The sequence below is a fragment of the Eretmochelys imbricata genome, chromosome 13, assembly GCF_965152235.1.
Source record: "Eretmochelys imbricata isolate rEreImb1 chromosome 13, rEreImb1.hap1, whole genome shotgun sequence".
NCBI classification, from domain to species: domain Eukaryota; kingdom Metazoa; phylum Chordata; order Testudines; family Cheloniidae; genus Eretmochelys; species Eretmochelys imbricata.
In genome coordinates this window covers 10,516,168-10,536,981 of record NC_135584.1, presented here as the reverse complement: position 1 = coordinate 10,536,981, position 20,814 = coordinate 10,516,168, and the positions used below count along the sequence as shown (strand labels likewise).

Genomic DNA, 20,814 nt, shown 5'->3' with positions numbered 1-20,814 from the left:
CCATAGGAGCCCAGGGCATTAGGGGCATCTCTGCGGCTGCTGGATGGTGCAGGTGGGGAGCACTGACGGGAGCTGGCGGAAGGAGGCCGGGGAAGATGCTGCCCCGGCTGGGGCTGCCTGGCTGAAGCTGCTGGCGCTCGGGACTCCAGCCCCCGCTTCCCCATTGTGACCTTGGCTGCCTCCCCTTCCATGAGCGCCTCGTCCTCCCCTCGCCTCTGAGCCCCCCACCCATGGCTGCGGCGGAAGACGGGACTGGCTGTTTTCTCCCCAGAGGCAGGTCTCAGAGTGACCCCAGCATCCTCACGGACTGCGCTGCCCGCGCTGCCCCTGAAGCCGGAGAGAACCCAGGTAACACCCCCCACCCCACCCCCTACAGCAGAGCCGGGGGAAGAGGGGAGGGGAAAGAGACTGGGGGGGGGGGCGCCGCAGGGGGGTCCCCTCTGCCATCTGCTGCAACCCCGCCCGCCCAGGCACGGCAGGAAATTAGGGGCATAGTCCCCGCCGTAAATCCCGACGGGGGCTTTATAGCTGCAAACAGGATTGCCTCCGAGAGCCTCCCTGGTGCTTGGCGAGACCGCGACTGCCTGCCTGCAAACTCGGCGCGCACCCGGGAGGGGAGGAGCGGGGCTGAGATCAGAGCTCCCACCCCCCACCTGGAGCCCAGCCTCGGCTGCGGGCGGGCAGGCGTTTCTCAGCCCCATAGCGGCCCTGGTGGGGACCAACGCAGGCGGCAGCCTTGCGGGGACCTGCTTTAGCGCGGGGGGGACTGGACAGGGCGAGCAGGGCAGGGATCCAAGCGAGACTCAAGTTCGTGCACCCAGGGAGAGGCCCTGGAGGGAGGAAGGCAGAGTGGCTGGATTTAGAAGCTACAGTACTAAACGCTGTGGGCACTGCTCCTACCTAGGCCAGTGATTAATACTGTGATTCAGGGTTATGCAGAGCTGATTTATTACTGGGGGGCGGGGGGGAGGGAAGGGGAGGTCCAATACAACAGAAGGGAACAGGCTGTTTGGGGGGGATCACCATGGAGACAGGAAGAGGCAGAGTAATAATTAAAATCCCCCCCCCGGTTATTTTCACTTCATAAAGAGAAGTATAATCTTCTTATGAAGTGTAGTGGCAGAGGGGACTGAGGCACTCCTATCCAATCACACTATTCTATTTATAAATGAAAATGAATTATTTCACCAGCACCACTAACAAATATTTTCAGCTTAGCTTCACTTCGAAGAATAATTCTTCCATTAAAGAGCGATGTCTTTAGTGGTGACTGTATAATTTCAAATTGCCAATATCAAAATGATGATGATCCTTTGGAATAAAGAAAAGGTTGGTTTTGTTGGGTGAAGATTTCCTCTAGTCAGCTCAAAACCTCCACATAGCTTGAATGTGATGTGACTGCAAGGAAAGGCCTAGGCCATGCTCCAGATTACCCTGGCTTTATATAAACAATAGACCATTTATGAGCTGTAAGGTTTCTTTGTGAGGTTTTTTGTTTAATCACAGAATGATTAAACAAAACAGGGTAAGCTGTGTGGTTTCTACCATCATGAGACGATGAAAGATGTGTAAATCCTAGCGGCCCAATATATTGAATTCTAAACATAGAACTCAAAGCTAAAGGAAGTCAGTGGAGAGGTGCTTCTTGAGTTAAATGGGTTTTAGATCAGACCTTAGTTCCTCTTCTGCAGATTGCGATTAAACACTCCTAGCCTTCTTTGATTGGTCTGCTTGCCAAAATCATTCCCAGAGAAGCAGAATATACGTTAATAATTATGGCAAAGAGTCCTGGGGCACCTTATAGACTAACAGATGTATTGGAACATAAGCTTTTGTGGGTGAATACCCACCATACATGCATCCGACAAAGTGGATATTCACCCACGAAAGCTTATGTTCCAATACATCTGTTAGTCTATAAGGTGCCACAGGACTCTTTGCTGCTTTTACAGATCCGGACTAATACGGCTACTCCTCTGACAGTTAATTACGACAATTTTAAGTTTTCCTTATCAAATGATTCTGAACATCTTTGTAGCTCTCAACTAGATAAAACAATGAAATTAATGGACATGATAGAGGATTTCTCGGATGCCCAATTGTGGTTGTACCCCATGTAAAGGGAACAAAGGAAGCCTCTAACATGAAGTGCTAGACTTTCTGCTTAAGGGACAATACTGACTGAAAGAGAGGAATGTATGCTTCTGCTATTTGATTTCTGAATGAAAAATTGTATGCATACTATCTAATTTCAGCCGCTTCTTGTATATTTCAAAACAAATCAATCAATATGGGAAACAGCAAATACAACAATCTAATTTTTAAAATCTTTTTGATATAAGGGAAAATAAACACACTTTTTTTGAAAAGAGGTACTGTTAGAGCACATTTTCTTCAATGAAAATTCCATAATTTAAGACCAAACATCCCAGTGGCATGGCAGCTGCTGCACAAAGTATGCAAAAAACCTCCCCCCTCCAAAAAATATACTGCAACAGCATTATAAAAGCAAACAAAAGGCAACAATACCTACAGCCTGTGTATAGTGTTGCATTATGTAGATTAAGGAAACCCTACATAAATTTGTTTTACTTTTCCATGTAATTTACAAACAGTTACATTGTTTGGTAAACATCTGATGTTTTCAGTATTAGTATTACTTTACCTGCAAAATTACATTTTTTTGCCATCTAATTTGTGGACAAATTGTTTTTGTCTCTGTGTTTCAAAGATTTAAGCATAATTTATGTCAGGCTATGAAGTAGCTGTCATCCTACATAGTTACGTTTTCATCTTACTTGCTTACTAATAGAAAGAATAATAATTTGATTTTATGTTTATTTCTCAAATCAAACACACATCTATGGACACAGTCAAAATAATGTTTAGACCTGATCATTCTACAGTGTAATGCTCACATTTACATCCCAGTCCTGCTTCCATTTAAGCCTTGCTTTAGACATTTCAACTTTTAGGTTTCTGAACTGTATTTAAAAGTAGTTTCCTAGTTCCTAGTTTAAAAGTAGTGGCCTAGTTAAAAACTCAGGCCAGAAGAGACATTATTTATACTTCAAGTTATACAGACAAATGTGCCAATAGCAAGGTAAAATTCTACAAAATGATTTACAATGTTTACATAAATATGATTTTTAAGATATACATGGAAAACTTTAGCATCACAACATAAATCATGTACACAAAAAGTAATTAGCATGGGTGTGAAGTACTCTTGAATGAATTAGGGGGGTTGTGATCTAATAAGAGTTAGAGGATGATGCTTAAAAAGAGCATTTATCCATGTAATTGGGCAGTTAACCTAACCAAATGGCTTTTATAAAGGAAGATAACCCCTATCACATCACTGACCTTGGCAAAAGCACAAGGGTAACATTTATTCAAGGATGAATTGTGGAAAAAAAAATCCAATATGTTAGGCACAGACAGGCTTTCCATCAGCATCTGGCATACAAATTTGTTCTTGGATCAAACCCTGATTGAGGTCAGTACTGAAACACTGTCACCCTGACCTTGTGCTCATGTTCCAGTTTTTTCCTTGGTGGGGGGGAAACAGTGAGTATTCAGATTTTTTAATTTTTTTTTTTGGCCACAAAGACTTGGATTTAATTGAACAACTGGAGGACTGAGCGGCCTTCTGCTCCAACGTTTACTTGACTGTGCCTACGCTGGGAAAATGTATCATGATAGAAACTGTGGCAACAGATATTAGTTAACATGTTTTCTAGAGTTTCATTTCCCCCGTGTAGCCATGGCCTTTGTTTAAACAAGTTGCATATCCCTCCTCTTGATCTATGAAGTCCCAGTATGAGTGTTTTTTGGCCCCATCATTAGCCACGAGTATGTGCAGTGACACTGACATTAGAAGATGCAGAGACAATATTCTTTAATTTTCCATCCATCCATCCATCCAGGAGAGCTCAGTTCTGGGGCACTATCAGATTTTCAGTGAGCTCCTGCTTTTTACCCAATTTTACAGCCAAGTTGAATGAGGCACAGCAAGATTATATACTTGCCCAAGTCACATAGCGAATCAGTGACTCAGCTGGGACGAGAGCCCAGAATGCTTCAGGTAATCACTAGACTAGATCTCCTTCTGGCTGATTTGGACAAGTCAAATAGCAGATTCAGGGACTTTCCTATGAACAGATTGTGCTGAAAGTCTTTTGCCCTATGTTAGGAAACCATCTAGTTGGAACTGAAGTCTGTCTTTTTGGGCTGGGATACTACTTGGAGCCAAATCCTCCAAAAGATTTCCCCAGGTCTGGGAAAAGTTATCCTTTTTTTCTTTATGTGGTTAAAAAACAAGCTCCTTCTTCCTGTGTGAGGAAGGGACGTCTAAAGTACCTAACTGGCCAGACTCAATGCAGATACTAGGAGAACCTGTTTGTGCAAATAGGTTCAGGGCTTGATTTTCAGAAGTGCTGAGCGCCCACAATTCTGACTGATGCCATTCGGAGCTGCAATTGCTCATTATCTCTGACAAAAATCAGGCCCATATTTATAGTGTGTGTTTTTTTTAAATACAGTATTCTCTGTACAAATGAAAAGTTATTACCTTGATTTACTACAAAATTACAGCAAATGCACAGGCCAGTGCTAAATTCCATTCCAAAATCTGCTTTGTAAAATTGTTTTTAAAATATGTTAACAGCATATTATAAAATGTTCCTACAGCAAACAAAATACATGATCAGTACATGTAGACAACAGATTTAACAGTAACATATGTTACTAAATAACAGGCCTACAAATCTGCTGATAATTAGACCCTTCACATGCCTTTAATTAATAACAGCTCCTTGCAGTGATCTTTTAGCATATGGCAGCCGTGGTCTGAGAATGAAATGTAGGTTTTGTCTGCAATGGGCATCATTACCAAGTGGACATTTCCCAGCTATAGTAGTTCGTTTAACAAGTTTAAATGTAAGGAGTGCTGCAAGTAGTGTTGGTAAAGTGATAGATTGGTTTTTTTTAAGTGGAGCCATCTGTATTTGAATTTCCTTTTTCATGATAAAAAACGTGCATTTTGGGTTGAGATTCCATGAACTCTTGTACCACCAGTGAGCTCAAGTGGCTAGGTTCTTGAAAGCTGGTGAGTTTTCTGCCCTGGTGAGAATGAATACAATATTGCAAATGTAGGGCCTGATCTGTCAATCTTCACTCAGCCATGTCTGGGGCATGGGTCACTTGCTGGTTTGTACTAGAGTAACTGGTGGATTCTTTGCAACTTGAAGTTTTTCGGTCAAGATTGGAGGACTTCAGTAACTCAGCCAGACCTTATGAGCCTATTGCATGTGTGGGTGGGTGGGGTTCTGTGGCCTGCAACATGCAGGTGGTCAGACTGGTAGACTTTAAGGCCAGAAGGGACCACCATGGTTATGAGTCTATGTTGTCCCATTAAGATAGGTGGGACTTTTTTGCTGAGTAAGGAGTGAAAGGGCTCAGGTGATTAGGAGCACATTCTAAACTTGAGAGGCCCATAGAAATTCCTCTAACTACACATGGAGCTTCCTTACACTAAGATGCTTGGGATCCAGTCCAGCCCATTAATCTTATGTACGGAACACATCTGCACCATGATTTCATTCAGAAAGAGAATTTTGTTTGTTAGTGCAGCATGCTCAGTGCTGGAGCAGTGCATCAGATAGAGGAGGACTACCCCCACCAACATTACCCATTAGGTGAGGATCTGAAAACCTGACAGGTGCTTTCAAACATAGGACCAGTCGATGTTTAAACAGGGCACAATTCTACAAAAGTGTTTAGGACATCAAGCAAAAACTACATATCCTATTGCAACTTCAGGGGCATTTAAATAGACAGCATTTAATTATAACCTAAGTTGAAAGCTGGCAAGAACACTATGGTTAAACACCCTGGCTCAAGAGAAGATAAATGGTGAGGGAAATTTGATTCGAGTCACAGAAGACAGAATCACACAGGGAAAGATGGTGACAACAGAGACTCTGAAACAATCCTATAAGTCATTTTATGTGGCTTACACCCATCTCCCACCACCCCCAAAAAAAAATGTTTGGAAGAAAGAGGCCATAGAAGAAGAAGTCTGGAATTTAAGAGACAAACCAGATCTTAAGATCCTGCAACTGTCTCTCAAACAGATGGTGAAGCTGAAATAGCTCCTTCATTGTACATTTCCAGCAATCAAAGGGAATAGGAGAGACTGGTAGCCTCATTTGGGTCTTAGATCATTAAAAAATGAAACTTCACAGAAAAAGAGAGCAAATTAACGACAGAGCTTAACTAGCGAAGAAAGACAGACAACTATAATAAAATGAGAGTCTACCCACCCAACAATTTAGATGCTGGAACTATGGGTCCTAGAGAATGAAAGAAACCTAATTTGTAGAAGGGCACTATTATGCCAGGCACCACTTACAAAACTACCAAGCTAAAGAATTTTTTTTCAGAATAGACACAATGTTCTTCAGTAACAGATACTCTTGATCCACCCTACTAACGGTCCATTGTACCTTACCCTTCCTCCAGTGGAAAACCAAGGAGCTATTGTGGAATTAACCATAGTGTTGGATCTCTCAGCTTCTGTATCAGCTGAGCGCATCAGATTCCTAAATTCTAGGTGTAGAAGACAGATATGCCTCATACAAGTCAGCATAAAACAGTGCTGTAAACTGTAAGCTCAAGCACTGGGTCTGTTGAAGACTCTTAGTCAGTACACATGGTGAATTCTTTCAGTTGCACAATAACTCATGCTGATGTGCCCAAAATCTCACTATATATGGAACATCTGTGTTCCAGATACACACAAATGTGTGCATGCCAAAAGTTGATCCAGCCACAAATAAAAGCAACTAATTGGATGAACATTAAGGCTGGGATTAGAGGGAAAGCCATTAGAAAGTCTACAATACAACCTCTTGTACCCCTCATTGTTTTTCCTTTATCACCTGTCATCATTCAGAAGATGCTGTGACAAGAGACCTTGGTGAAGTTAGGCAGTCACTTTGCCAGACTGCTCAAAAGGTGAGAGAAACTAGATTTTTTGCTCCTTTTATGTTGTCTCTTTTGGAAGAGGGAGGCATTTATTATTGCTCAGTACAGCACAATGCAAAAAACATTAGAACACCAGCTATAACTCAACCAAACTCTTTAGGGAAAGTCATGAGGAAATAACAGCCAGTACAGAAGTATTCTTCATCTGTCTGTCTGTTTTTATAGGCATAACATACACTGGATATGCCATTGCACTTCCTTTGACAACCCTACTGTGGATTCCTCTGGCCTCTTCTGAGTTGATGTAGAGTGCTCAGGTTTTAGGTTAACGTTCATTGCTGTTCTGATTTGTTCCTCCAAATTCATTTTGATGAGTCTGGTAGCATTGGAGAACATTTTAGGTAAACGTTAAACATGTGCTGAAGACCTATCAAAATCTATGGAAGGGTGAGTGTGTCAGGGATGGGAAATTAGTGCATGGTGCTGTGCCAGATCTGTGGCTGGCACGACAGTCCCTTACACCAGGGACCATTTAGGTCTAATTCTGATCTGTCCAATAAGTCAAGTAGATTTTCAAATAGATTAAAACGGTCATGAATCTCAGCTAATTTAGAGTTTAAATACTTTAGTTGCCTTCTCCCCAAGCCGAATGATCCCTGTTTCATTAGGTCTCCATGAGCCAGTGCATTCTATTACTTCTGTTTCTTTGCCCTGTGTTGTACTCCTTTCACCTTGTCTATATTTTTCATCAATTAAGTTGGCACAAACTGGGCCCTTTACTCCAAATGTGGACAAACCAGAGGCCTGTAAAGATAGTTTCTTTGGAAAGCAACATGCCCTTCAATATAGGCCAGCATTTTAGCCTTCTTCATTGTCACTGTCCACTGAACTGAAAATGCCCCCGTCAACAGATGTAGATCCTTTCCCTCGAGTTACTAACTAATTAATTCCCATCTAAATGAAACTGCTTGGGCAGCATCTTTACTTCAGTTTATTGGCACACAATTAATTCTTAGATGTGTGAAATGTCATGATTCAACTCAGAGTTCTTTCACCTAGACTATGAATGTTCTTCTCGAACTCACCCACAGGCCCATGTGTTTTAACCATACCACTGAGTTTAGGGACCACACCTACAAAGATTTTCTACTGCACCTCTCTTATTTCTGCATTTGAAGCTAGTGGAACTATGTCCAGAAGTACAAACCTTCATGGGGTTTCCACATGAGTAAAAATATGCATGATAGTAATTTATCTGCATATTTAATAATCACATATTCCCTCTGCATCTAGCGCATTAATATAACAGTTTTAAAATCCAGCTCCCACTAGAGAACCCTGAAGAGCTCCTCCTTGCTGGTTTGCATGAATAGATGCCCTTAACTCAAGACCTCTGCTTTCTTCGCACTATCCAGTTTTTATCATCCTCACCTAACCCATACTTAAGTCAGAACGTGGTGGAAGCTGTAGACTTTGAAGTCTTAATGCTGCTTTTACAGCAGTGGAATGAGATTCATGAATATATATATTATTCATGGGGTTTGTTATTTTAAAACTTATCCATGCCGGGACGGGTTTCCGGAGTTGGGACATTAGGCAGCTAGCCAGATATTAGAGAAGTCTAGTGTTCTGTAAGTGAAATATAGAACTGCATGTAAGAAATGTGTTTTACATATCTCTTTTATTCTAATCCCAAATTCACCAGTAGTTTGAATGTTACAGAGTAGCTATTTAATACATTTAAAACTGGATATCCAAGATGTGGAAATACTGTATCATATCATTGCTGGTAATCAGAGTTTCACACGTTAGCTCAGCACACACAATAGCCTCATGAAAATAGTTGTAATATTGTTTTAGGATTTGTTTGCTTCTGTGGAGCTTCTGCATCCCTAGTGACCCATGAGGACCCTCTATTTTCACTCACCCCCCCACACCCTCCTTTCCTTTATATCACAACCACATTTTTCGTAACAGAAGGAAGACTGGACAGAATTCCTCTTTGGAGCCTGGCAGCATTTCTCTTAAATTGACACAGGGTGCTGCTGAAAGCATGCATTCCCTCCCTCCCTCCCACCCCATGCAGGCGCTGAGCATGCTGTTTCTTGGCTCAGGTATCTCCACTTTGACCATCCTCTTGCAAGCAAAGCATGTGGAGCACAGGATTGGGTCCAAATGCGGGTGTCTAAGGTTAGACTAGATAGCTCAATCCAGGCCTATCACATAGGGGTGAAAAAACATTGTTTCTAGGCAACTGGGCTAGCACTTTGAGCTCTAACATCATTTGTTTCCTTTGTTGGTTCAGATTTGATTTTGGCAAATAACTAGTGTGAGTGCCTTTTGAATATTTCATCTCTCCTTGTTCCAATTGCTGCCTTCTCCATGCACCATAAGAATGAACTCAGTCATGGGCATACAAGTGGCTTTCTTTTCCTTTACCTCTCAGCTGCAGCTTCAATATTATGGCATTGATGCCAAAGGCAGCACGGATGGCATTACACACTGTGAAAACAATGCATGGTGTTTTCAAAGGCAGTCAGCGATGACAAAGAGAAACAGAGGATGTCTAGCTACTACATTTACATGTTTCAATGAAAATAAGTTCTTAACCCAAATCTTAACAGACAAGCTTCAAAATGAATATCAAATAAAAGCCGCTTTTCTTTCAAAGCTGCAATAATCACATACACCACACAAGGAATTACTGGCCTCTCCTGTGTAGTCCTCTACAAAGAGCATTTCTGTCTGTTCCCCTACTTGAACACTTCAAAGGTTTCCATGCATCATAACAGGGAATGGACAGAGCTGCAAAAATCAGATGATTTGGGGCCACATCTCGCAGACACAATTACTCTCATTGGTGGTGTTAATTATATTACACTAATGCCTCAATTGAGAGAAGACTGATTGTGCCAGGCACTGTACAAACACATAATAAGAGAGAGTCCCTGCCGTAAGTAGTTTGCAATCTAAAGACAGCCCAAAGGGTAGAATAAAGAAAGCCATTCCCCCATTTTACAGATGGGGAACTGAGTTCCAGAGAGATTAAGCCATTTGCCCAAGGTCTCACAGGCAGTCTGTAGTAGAGCTGGGAAAGGAAGCCTGGTTTCCCGAGTCTTAGTACAGTGCCTGAACCCCAAGATCATCCTCACACCGAATGGGATACTCACACGAGGAAAGTTAATGACTTGCTTAGGTGTCTGATGACTGGTCTATGTTTGTAACTCACAAATACATAACTTGTAAGAGAGAAATGGTGCCGAGGGGGAGGAGTGAGGAGGAGAAAAGAAAAACACCCAAGATTGAAATAAATATATATTATTACACACACACACACTCAACATTTTCTGTTTCTGTGGTTTCCTGCATGATTGATAAAAGGTCTAGAAGTTTTGATTAGTTAGGAAAGAAGAATTTATGGCATTCTGCTCCCAAGAGTCTGATTCAGCATCAGAGAAGTCTATCAATATTCATGGGCAGGTATGTTTGTGAACAAGTCACTGATCCCACACCACAAGTAAAGTTAAAGCTGGAAAAAGCCAACTGCAAACTTTTCTATTTGTTAAAACTCTTGATCTACAGATTCAGCCTCTGCTCAAATAGTATTGCATCTGCTTGAAAACAAGGAACCAGCAAGCACTATTGATAACATAGTAAGAGCTGCCATTCAAAGGGCATTGGATCAGTCCCATGCAAAGTATCTCAGGATCAGATCCAATGTGAGAGAACATAACAGAATGGAAGTTTCACCCTGAGCTGCAAGGGAGCTGTATCAGTTTGTGAAATGTGTTTGTATTAAAAACAAAACAAAACAACATTCCCTAAAGCTGCTCTTTACATTGTATTTTTAACCCCTTAAAATACCTGACTCCATGATATTTTAAATAGATTTTTTTTTGAAGTTATACATTTTAATCCTGATTTTCATTTGATGACATATATAGGGCATGTAAGTCAAAAATAAAAGTTAGAATAAATTGAGTTTTGAAGGGCAGATGATTAGAAACAGGAATTTTAAATGGCCAATGGGGAAAAATAGCTTTAATAAGTGTCTAAAATTCCAAGTACCATGTTTCTGTAAATGTGTATGTATATATGTTTGTACAGCACCTAGCACAATGGGATCCTGGTCCATAACTGGGGCTACTACACACTACTGCAATACAATAATATATACAGGACCAAGTTTTCCCCAGGGGACTCCATCATCTAATGTTGTTGCTGATGTTTTTGTTTTCCCCTCTCAGAACCACCTTTGCAAATTCCATTTTGTAAACTACTCGAGCATTTCTTACACCTGGAGGGTAAGAAGGGCAGAGCTGACCATTTGTTGAGACAAGGTGCCTGAAATTTAAGCATTTTTTCATCCTCATATCTGTATTCTGTTAAACACCTACTAACTTAAACAAGAATACATTTTATTGCTGTAAAGAGGAGTTCTGCTGAGTAATTTAAATTCCTCTCAATATAATTAGCAATTGTGTTCTTATGACCATATATTGGGCATAATCCATGTGAGGTTCAACCACTGATTAAGGTAGATACATGGCTCATTAACAAGACACGGCCAGAATCTGGCCCTACATCTTGGGTTTGGCATCACTTATTAGATTTAAGTATATGACAAGATTTTGTATTTCAGTTTCAGAGATCTGATCCAACAGTGGTTTAATACAATTATGTACAAACACCAGTTGATTAATTCGAACACTTTTGCAATTAGAAACTCATTTTAACAGAGCCTCTTCTGCACAACAATCCAGCTCCAGTTTTCAATCACAGGCCACCTAATGGTGGTAAAAAATTGCCATGAATCATTTAGGATGCAGACATATATATAGCATACTTGAACCTATATGGAAAGCATTACAAAACATGTAATTAAAGTGAAACACCTGCTGGAGTGTAAGATGCTGCTTAACTTGACTTTAGAAGCAAAGGAGACTGAGTGATCAGCATTGATCTCACATACGGATATCAACTGGGTTAGACTGTAGAGGGCTTGAGGATTCATTTGTCTTTTCTGGAATTTTACTATTTGAAATCTTTATATAGGAACAAGTTATAGAAAAATTAAACATCAGGAGCCTGGCTTTTAAACAAGTTAGGCACAAAGCTTGTTGCACAAATGGTGCACAAACCCACACTTAAATTGCAAAGGCATAGTCGTTTGATTTCATATACAAATTAGATTAATCACATGCCTAATATTTAAAAATCAGGCTCCAAATATAAATGAAGATGTTTTAGGATTAGTGGGTCAATTATTATTTGTGCAGTACTTTGAGCATGTAATGAGTTATATATGAGATTTTTTCTAGGAGTTACTAACTGTTTACTTTTGTCATTAGTTAAGTGACTATAATAATTTTCCACAACCTTTAGCTTTGAGAGCTTGTTCCAGATTGGTCTATTAATGCTGCAGTTAATGGGTTACACGATTTATTTATTTAGAGCATTCAGTCAGTTGTTCCTTGCCAGATTGTGGTGTTTCAAAGTGCAAGGTAATATCTAGAATTAATAACCCTGCCTTCTCTAATCACGTCCGCCTTATAAATACCAAGAAGTAAGTAAAGCAAAATGTGAGGGCCTCATATTGCTTCTTATCTAGCTAGAGGTTAAATAATAATGCAGTGGATCCTCTGTGCCCATTAAATCCAGAGATTTGGTCTCTGAAATCCACGATGATTTATTGTCTGTAATGTATACACAATTTACACATGCCCTAGGGAGCACATAGACTAACCACAGGAAGCAGGTCAATAGCTTGATGCTTAAGTCTACATAAATATTTCAATGAGATCTTAATCAAAGAGTATCTGATCTTGCTTTTTGGAGTGCACTGTTATTAATTTAACAGATGTAGCTCAAACATGTAACCATAGAAACATATATAAGCAATACAGGTCCCCATGCAGAAAGGGCTGCATGATGATTACATTTAAAGAAGATATGCTACATAGCTAGGTTGGTCTGCAAAGGCGGATTAGATAACCCTTCCCCTGTTCCATTCATTTGAGCACCCTCAATCCGTTCTGCTGCTGTATAACCAGCAACTGGACTAGCTTGCAGTGGTGCAGTGCCCTGGGCCAGGCCTGTTCCTCCATTTCTCTCTTCCCTCCCCACCCCCGACATCAGATCCCTCTGGTCATCTGCGCTCCACCTCAGCCTTGCCCCTATTTATTTATTGTGAATGTGTCTGGTTTCATCCTGCTTCCCACTGTGTCCAGGCCTCCTACTTTCAGCCTGCACTGAACCTTGTCCTTGTTGCTGTGACACAACTTGAAAGCAGAGCAAAGGCAGCCCTGGGCTACAACCACTGAAAGCAAACACTCAATCTCACATCTCAACACTCCCCTCCCTGTACAAGTTCATTCACCCACAGGACCAGCCCTGCTAACTCAGAGGCATGCAGACCAATGTCAGGCGAAGCCAGTGCTTTGAGAAAGTTTCCTGGCTCGTGCAAGTGATTTAGTTTTAATCAAATGAAGAGAACCTTTATGGGATAGTTAAGAACTTTGGGCCAGACTCTCAATCAGAAAGGGACAGTTCAGGCAGAGAAAAACTGCCCTAACGAGGACAGCTAGGTAATCTCCTGATGTAGGGAAATTCCTACAGGGCATAAAGCCAGCCTGGCTAGCTCTGTCACACAATCTTTCCTTCAACCAAAGCCTGCAGTCAGGGCCAGATTTAGGGGTAGGTGACCGCCTAGGATGCTGGGCTTGGGGTGCTCTTTTTATTGTTAGCCACCAAAGGGAAAATAGAATGTTTGAAGTAAAAGGATTCAGGTATTTCATATGTGGATTCATTTTTCACTAACCTCCTAGAACATTCTGGACCTTTGTAGAATCTCATGTACTTCTCAAAGTCTGGAAAGTTCCATTTTCCTTGAACCTCCTAGAATGTTGTCAGCCATGACCTCGTGGGTACATAAGGGGCAGGACATCGCCAGACAGTCAGTGAGATATAAGAACAAATTGAAATGAAGTGAGAGCCCAGCTGCGATATTGTGAACCTTGTGTTATTGTTCAATTGTGAAAGTGTACTTGTGTTTTAAGACTTGAAGAGTGTAAGCAGCAACTAATAAAGGACATATTTAATGAGATGCCAGAGATAGCTATCAAAACCCTATCTACGCAACAATATAAAAATACTGCTACTTTTTGCCATGCTTAACACGTGATGTTTGATGACTTTCTAAGACTGCGGAACATAGACTTTTGCTCTCCCTATTACTGCCGCGCCCCCTCACCCCCTAGAAAATAAAAGATGTACCTGAAGAAGCCTTCTGGAGCTCAGTATAGGAAACGAAAAGCTCAATTGCAATCTAGTTTGCAGCAAAAGGGGCAAATTTGAAGTACAGGACAGGGTTAACATTCTAAGATAGTCACCTACTGTCACACTATTTAGTGCTGGTCTACCCAATGTTGGTGCACAGTTCAATTTCTTGATGTTAGTACATTGCAGTTACTCTTAAAATTCAAAAAAGTCTCTTAAAGGAAAATATTTTTTTATTTGCTTATATATGGCATGAATACATACAGATTTACATATCCTAGCATGAAAATGTAGCCTTATAGGACAGGGATAAATCATACATGTAAATTGTGCATCGAAGTCGTGAAATGGGCTGCAAATGCAATAAAAAATAAGGTATTCAAAAAAGTTTAACAAATGGGGAGGGGCACCAAAGATGCTCTTTGCCTGGGATACCATTTGGTCTAGGGCCAGCCCTGCTTGTAGCATAGGGGCTGTGCTGGGGTTGGTCCACAGTAGCAGTTGCCATGGCCAGAATACTTTATGCTTTAGCAAGCCTCGGCTACCAGAACTGTCCCTAGGAACTCTTGGGATGTTTTGAGTTATGCTGGGGGAACTGGCTGCCAACTGGCCCCAGGATCGGAGGACCAGAAAGGTAGCAAAGAGGCACCTTGCCATCCCAACCCCCAGGGTCCTGCTGGGTACAGTTTGGCTGGACTTGAAGAGCTGGCCTGTTAGGAATGTGCAGGGCTTGGGATCTAGAACAGTTTCCCTTCAAGTAGTTCAACTGCACATTATGGGCAGCTGGATCGCAGTCCCTGCCATCCACTCAAGGGGCTGCCATATTATTCTACATCTTGTAACTACAGCTTTTGTGTTTTAAAACTCAGTGAACTGAGTGGTTGCAAAACTGCTAGGTGGACAGTCCCCGAGTCAGACAGCCCCAGTTTGTCCACCACGCAGTGCAAGGGACTCATCACCCCAGCATTGTGCATCAGCCACCTCCAAGGATGAGAAAGTAGTTCAGACATTCAGTGGGATCTTCAGATGTGCCTAGGCGACTTTCAGTGGCACTTGAGCACTTGGAAATTCCACCCATCAGCAAACACACTGGCTTTGGCCAAAATTTATCAAACCTGGGTGCCAAGAATGAGGCATCACTTGTGGGATTTCCAGAGAAACTCATGGGAGTTAGGCACTCAGTATCCATTGAAAATCAAATGGAACAACACCCTTGGATGCTTTTGAAAATCCCACCTCAATTAAGTGGTCCAATTTTCACAGCTGTCAGAGCAAACATACATGTGTACGCTTGGCAAGTCACATACTGAGGAGGTTAGTGTTCCATAGGAGGGGGTGTTACAATTGCACACACTCCTAAACAGTGAATGCAGAGTCTCACTCTGCATGCTGCACTTCTAGGCTTTGTGGCAAGGACTATCTTTTAGCCCAACACGTAAAGTGTGGCATTTTAGAGCTCCTGCACTTTGTGTCATAAGACAGTTATTTACATGAGTGTCAAAGTGCAATACAGCTCTGCTTTTGAGAGCTTCCTGACATGACATGGAGCTGTAGAACTGAGATACCACCACACACCCCCAGGATGCTCTAGGACTTGTAGCATATTTCTAGTTCGGGGGTTATATTTTTCTGTCATTTTCTGGGTATTTTCCAGTTATTTTCTTAGGGTCTGATCCAGCAATCACTGAGGTCAATAGGGGTCTTTTCTTCACAGCCTAAACCTGCGGGAGATTCAGCGTGGGCTGACACCTGCGCCAGAGCAGAACCCATTGAAGACAGTGGGTCTCCATGTGGTATAGAACTCTGCATACATGAAGTCCATTGCAGTATCGGGCCTGAAAGAGTCTAATACCAGGACCTGGGTCTTTGTGTGTGTATATGTTCAGTGTCTAACATAATAGGATCTTGACTGGGGCCTCTGGGAGCTTAGATCATAAATTCTTTCCTATCCTCTGCTCCATATTCAGTAGCTACCAGGTCTAGCATTATACCCTGTAGCTAGCAGAGTTAAGAGAAATTCTACTAGCATGGCTAGCAATAGCTCTCCCTGCTGAATGCCACTGTTTCTCTGTATTGCTGACTCTCCCTATTAATGTACAATGCAGGCTTGATAACAGCTGTTTTAGCTTAATTGGATTTCTCTGAAGTTTGTATTTTTTAGATTGTCCTTTTTGACTTGTATGAAGTTTGCATTTATAACGGTGGAAGACACATTCACTTGACTTCAATTTGATTTTGGTATAACAGCTATGCAGAGTTGGGGTACTAGCTTCCCAGGATTACAGAGGTTTTTAGGAGAGAATGAAATATGTAGAATAGATTCTCAGACATGGAAACTCAGAATAGATTTGCTACGAATGGTCTTTCTGTCACAATTACTCGTTTGATTTTGCTGTGGCTATTCAACCATGCCTGAACACTGGGAACTTAATTTCCAGCACTGACTAATACTAGAGTATCTGCTCTGCAGAGGATCCCCAGGCAAGAGACAAGGTGGCCTGATTCTTCATTCATACCAATTCTCCATTCACTTAGAACGGTCTTCACTGGAGTTACTTGTGATTTACAGTGGTGCAAAGGAATGGAGAATAAGACCCAAAGTCACCTCTCTAGATGACTTTAAAGCCACTGGACTCACGTGAAAAGTATAGCTGTAGGGAATCTAGCATCTTGTTGCTAGTGCACCTGCAAGTAGTGAATGAAAGCAAGAGTATCACCATCCAGGATTCCCCCAGCATTAACACATGCTGCACTGGTCCTGGAGAATGAACTATTTTACTGTGAATGACTGAGAATAGTCCAAAGCTAAATGGGCTAAGCTCTTGCAGGATACACAAAAATTTAAATCTCAACTGAAAATAGTGACACTGCTACATCTCTGACAGCATACAAAAATCAACCACTGCCTAAGGCTAGTTTGCTTGAACCCTCAAACCAGCTGTTAATGTAGCAGATGCTGAAATGTGAGAAATGCTTATTTTCTTAAGGCAAACACAGGGTATGCGAGCTGCAGCTGTCAGGACTCATAACAAACACGTCCATTCTTCATTGGTGCCGTGGTACACGTCTCCTATCATGTTCCAACCAGAAGCATCAGCTACAATGAAGCCCAGTGAAAGTATACATACCAGCAAGCCAATGCATGCAGCAAAGGAGGCCTTAGAAATCCTGAATACTGTCCCTGAATGGGTTTTTGAGCCACTGTTTTTTTTTTAAAAAAAAATGCCATTCACTGAAATCTAGCCCAATTTTACCTTCCGGATCCCAGGAAGGTATCTACTTAAATATCAATATTTGATGTAACCTACTGTTAAGGATAATCCATAAAAATATTGCTGCAGTATTCATTCAGCAATGGAGGCCGCCTATACTCCAGTAGCTGTACTGTGATAACCCAGTGATGTCCATCTCAAGTCCCCTTGAGGTGGACCAGGGGCTATATCCACTCTTCCCATTCTCTTGTGCAGTAGCCTAGCATGGCTGCACCTCTTCACCTATTTTCAGTCCATTTTCTTGCCATTCCCCCTCCCATCTTTTCTCTCCCACTCTCTACCTCCTTAGTTTTTCTCCTCTTTTTGCTACTGGCTTTGCATTCCACTCACTCTCCCACAGCACTGTTCCCTGTAGGCTGACTTCTGCTATATAGGACAGCAGACAATATCAGCAGGAAGCTGTGGAACGAATGAGAGGCTGGTGGTAGCAGCCCAGCTGCTCCCCATGACCAGGGAGGTGGGCAACACAACCCTATTGGAGAGTTTGGCACTGCTCCAAAGAGTGTCACCTCACAGGTTAGAAATCAGGTAGTAAGCTACAACCATAGGGTCCAGTAGTGCAGAATATGAAAGCATAAAAATGAAGGCAAGCACCAGGCTTGCTGTTAGCCAGATGGGAAGAGCCTGTGCCCATGCAGGATCACAGCCTGCTCCCATTTCCGTACATCGAGTCACATGGTAGATCAGATCTAGGCCAAAGCAATTACTACTATTACGAAAACAAAACACATTGCTGGACTCATGACCGAGGGAGGTGTGCAGCTGTCATGGCAGGTCAGTATATAGGCTTTAAATATGTCCCTTGAACAATATATCAAGTCAGCACTTAGCCTGCTGGCAAACACAGCTGAAAGAAGGGGTTATATATAGTGTGCATGGCTGTGGACATTGAGATTTCTTGTTATCTCTGAGGTGCTATCTGTACTAGGCAAAAGGCAGAAACTCTTCAGAGTCAGAGGGCCAAATGCTACACTCAGCTATACCCCTTTTACCATACTGTTGACAGAGGTGTGGCAGAGGGCAGAATATGAGACTTAATCCAGACAGTTGGAAAGGCCCAGGGAATCACAACTCCTGGGCTCTGTTCCTTCTCAGCCACTAACCATGTGTCCTTAGGCAAGCCACTAACCTCCATTCTCCAGGTTTTTACCATCTGTAAATTAGGACAAAAGCCTTGCCTGGGTGTCGATAAGGTGGATACATTGATAAAGGAGAGCTTGAAGACCCTCAGATGAAGAACTGAAGAGGGACAAAAACATCTAGTTTTATGATGTGGAAAATCATGGTCATAGGGAGGAAAAAGAAAATCTAAGGCAGGGGTTGGTTCACAGTGCCGGTGTGTAGACCGAGCACATAGCATGGACTGGGAAGCCATCCTCAGCCCCACTTTGCAGCAGCAGCCACTGTGGCTATCCCTGCTGTGTGTACAAGCAGAGAGAAAGGTCTGAGAAAAGATGGTTCTTGGAGGCACATTCGGTTCCCTAACAACAGCGATGCCCATAACCAAGCGGGATCATGGCTTTGGGATGGGCTAGTGAGGCAGATGCTGGAAAGTTTGATGGCGTGTATTTCTCTGAAAGCTCTAGATAATACTTAGTCCTGCCATGAGTGCAGGGGACTGGACTAGATGACCTCTCAGGGCCCCTTCCAGTCTTATGAGTCTATGAAGTACAGAGCTTAGAGGAGATCTTTGCACCTGGCAGCTGGCAAGGAGTCTAGAGGCACTTTAACACCATTAGAACGTAAGGCTCCTGTACTTGGGCAGGGCTGGGTCAAATAACGTAAGGTTCCCTGTAGAGTTATGGGCCCATATTCAATGTGGCCTGCCTCCACCTGCCCCAAACTCCTCCACCATGCAACCTTCAGCGGGCTGTGCCCTTTAGGAGCTGAGAGGAGATGAGAATGAAACAATGATGTGTCCAGAATTGGTGCATGTGTTTGTGGAGAGAATCAATGGAGTAGCAGAAGGAGATTTCCTGTTAAACAGTGGGGAGTCTCTGATGTGACCCCCCATGTCTGTGAGATTTCCACAGGGGCTCAAATCACTGTCCCTATAGAGCGGTCAGCAAGCATGAAGCAGCTCGCACCCAGTACCATATAGCACTGTAGCACCAGGAGCAATGATCCCACTAACATCTGTTGAGCACCCTCATGAGTGCAGCTGCATTTTCCTTCCTCCACTCCCTAATCTCCCTTCTCTCTTCTCCTCTGATGGTTTTCCCCCTGCCAATGACACTTGCTCCTTTTCTGCTTCTCTATTTTCCTCCATTTCTCCATCACACTCTGACACCTGCAGAGAACAAAGTCTATAAAGGGGATAGGTAGGCCAGTACCTTCAACAATTGTGACGGGCTGTTATTGCCTGGCTCCAGTCACATGACAACCGTCAGAGTTCCAAAAGATTATACCTGTCAGGTGTCCGGGGCCAGTTTGGGCTCCAGTAGTTACGATGACGATACCTTAGTCAGAGTTGGTAACTCTAGAGCCTTGTTTCCACCTCACATTAAAAACTCCCCTGACCAAGACTCAAGTGGCAATTAGAAAGCTCCAGAGAGCTGTAATCAGATCTGACCCACAACCAAATACAACATGAACCTGGCTTGGTGTCTAGGGTGTGTTTGGGTGGGGACTATGAGTAGAGCTGAGAAAAATCACACACACACACCCCCTGTGTAGTTTTCAGCGTCTTGGTGCGCCACATATATTTTTTCACTTTTGCTGTTTGACCACTATTATTAGTAGTGGTTTGGTCTCGATTCTTATTAATGTGATTTTTAGACTGATGATGTCTCTTTAAATTGTAAGAAACAGCCTCAGGACCTACTTTTATGGCAGAAAGAGGCAAATCTAAGCACATTTGGGCTGACAGGAATGCATGCAGTTTTGGGATTTTGTTGTTATAGATTATAATATTTTCATTTTTTCAAGAAAGATTACGGAAGTGTGGGATAGGTTTATTTTGTCTGACATTGTAAAGAAAGACAGACTTAAAGGATTAGCCTTGATAACTTAGCTGTTCCCTTGCAACATACTGTGATGTAATATGAAGTAATGCAATGTGCATCCTGAACATAAAGAAATAGCCTCTGGCAAGGGCCTTGCAAATGCCAAAAATGATTTAAAATTGTCCCAGAAATGGCAACACAAGATGACACCTCTGGTTCCTATATTGTGTAAGGACCTATTATGTGTGCTATTAATAGACCACAACTCAACTAATTCCTAAAGATTAATTTCCCTTTTCATCATTACAAATCTGAGGACAGTGTAAAAG

At 42.3% G+C, this 20,814-nt stretch overlaps 1 protein-coding gene across 1 annotated transcript in view; it reads left to right on the top strand.

Annotated features, from left to right (window-relative positions):
• Positions 1–230: 230 nt before the first annotated feature.
• The window catches only part of PHACTR3 (phosphatase and actin regulator 3), a 163,495-nt gene continuing 142,911 nt past the window's right edge, over positions 231–20,814 (top strand). Inside the window, exon 1 of the mRNA XM_077832492.1 lies at positions 231–348. Within this exon, the coding sequence (XP_077688618.1) occupies positions 231–348 (118 nt within the window). The remainder of the gene's footprint in view (positions 349–20,814) is intronic.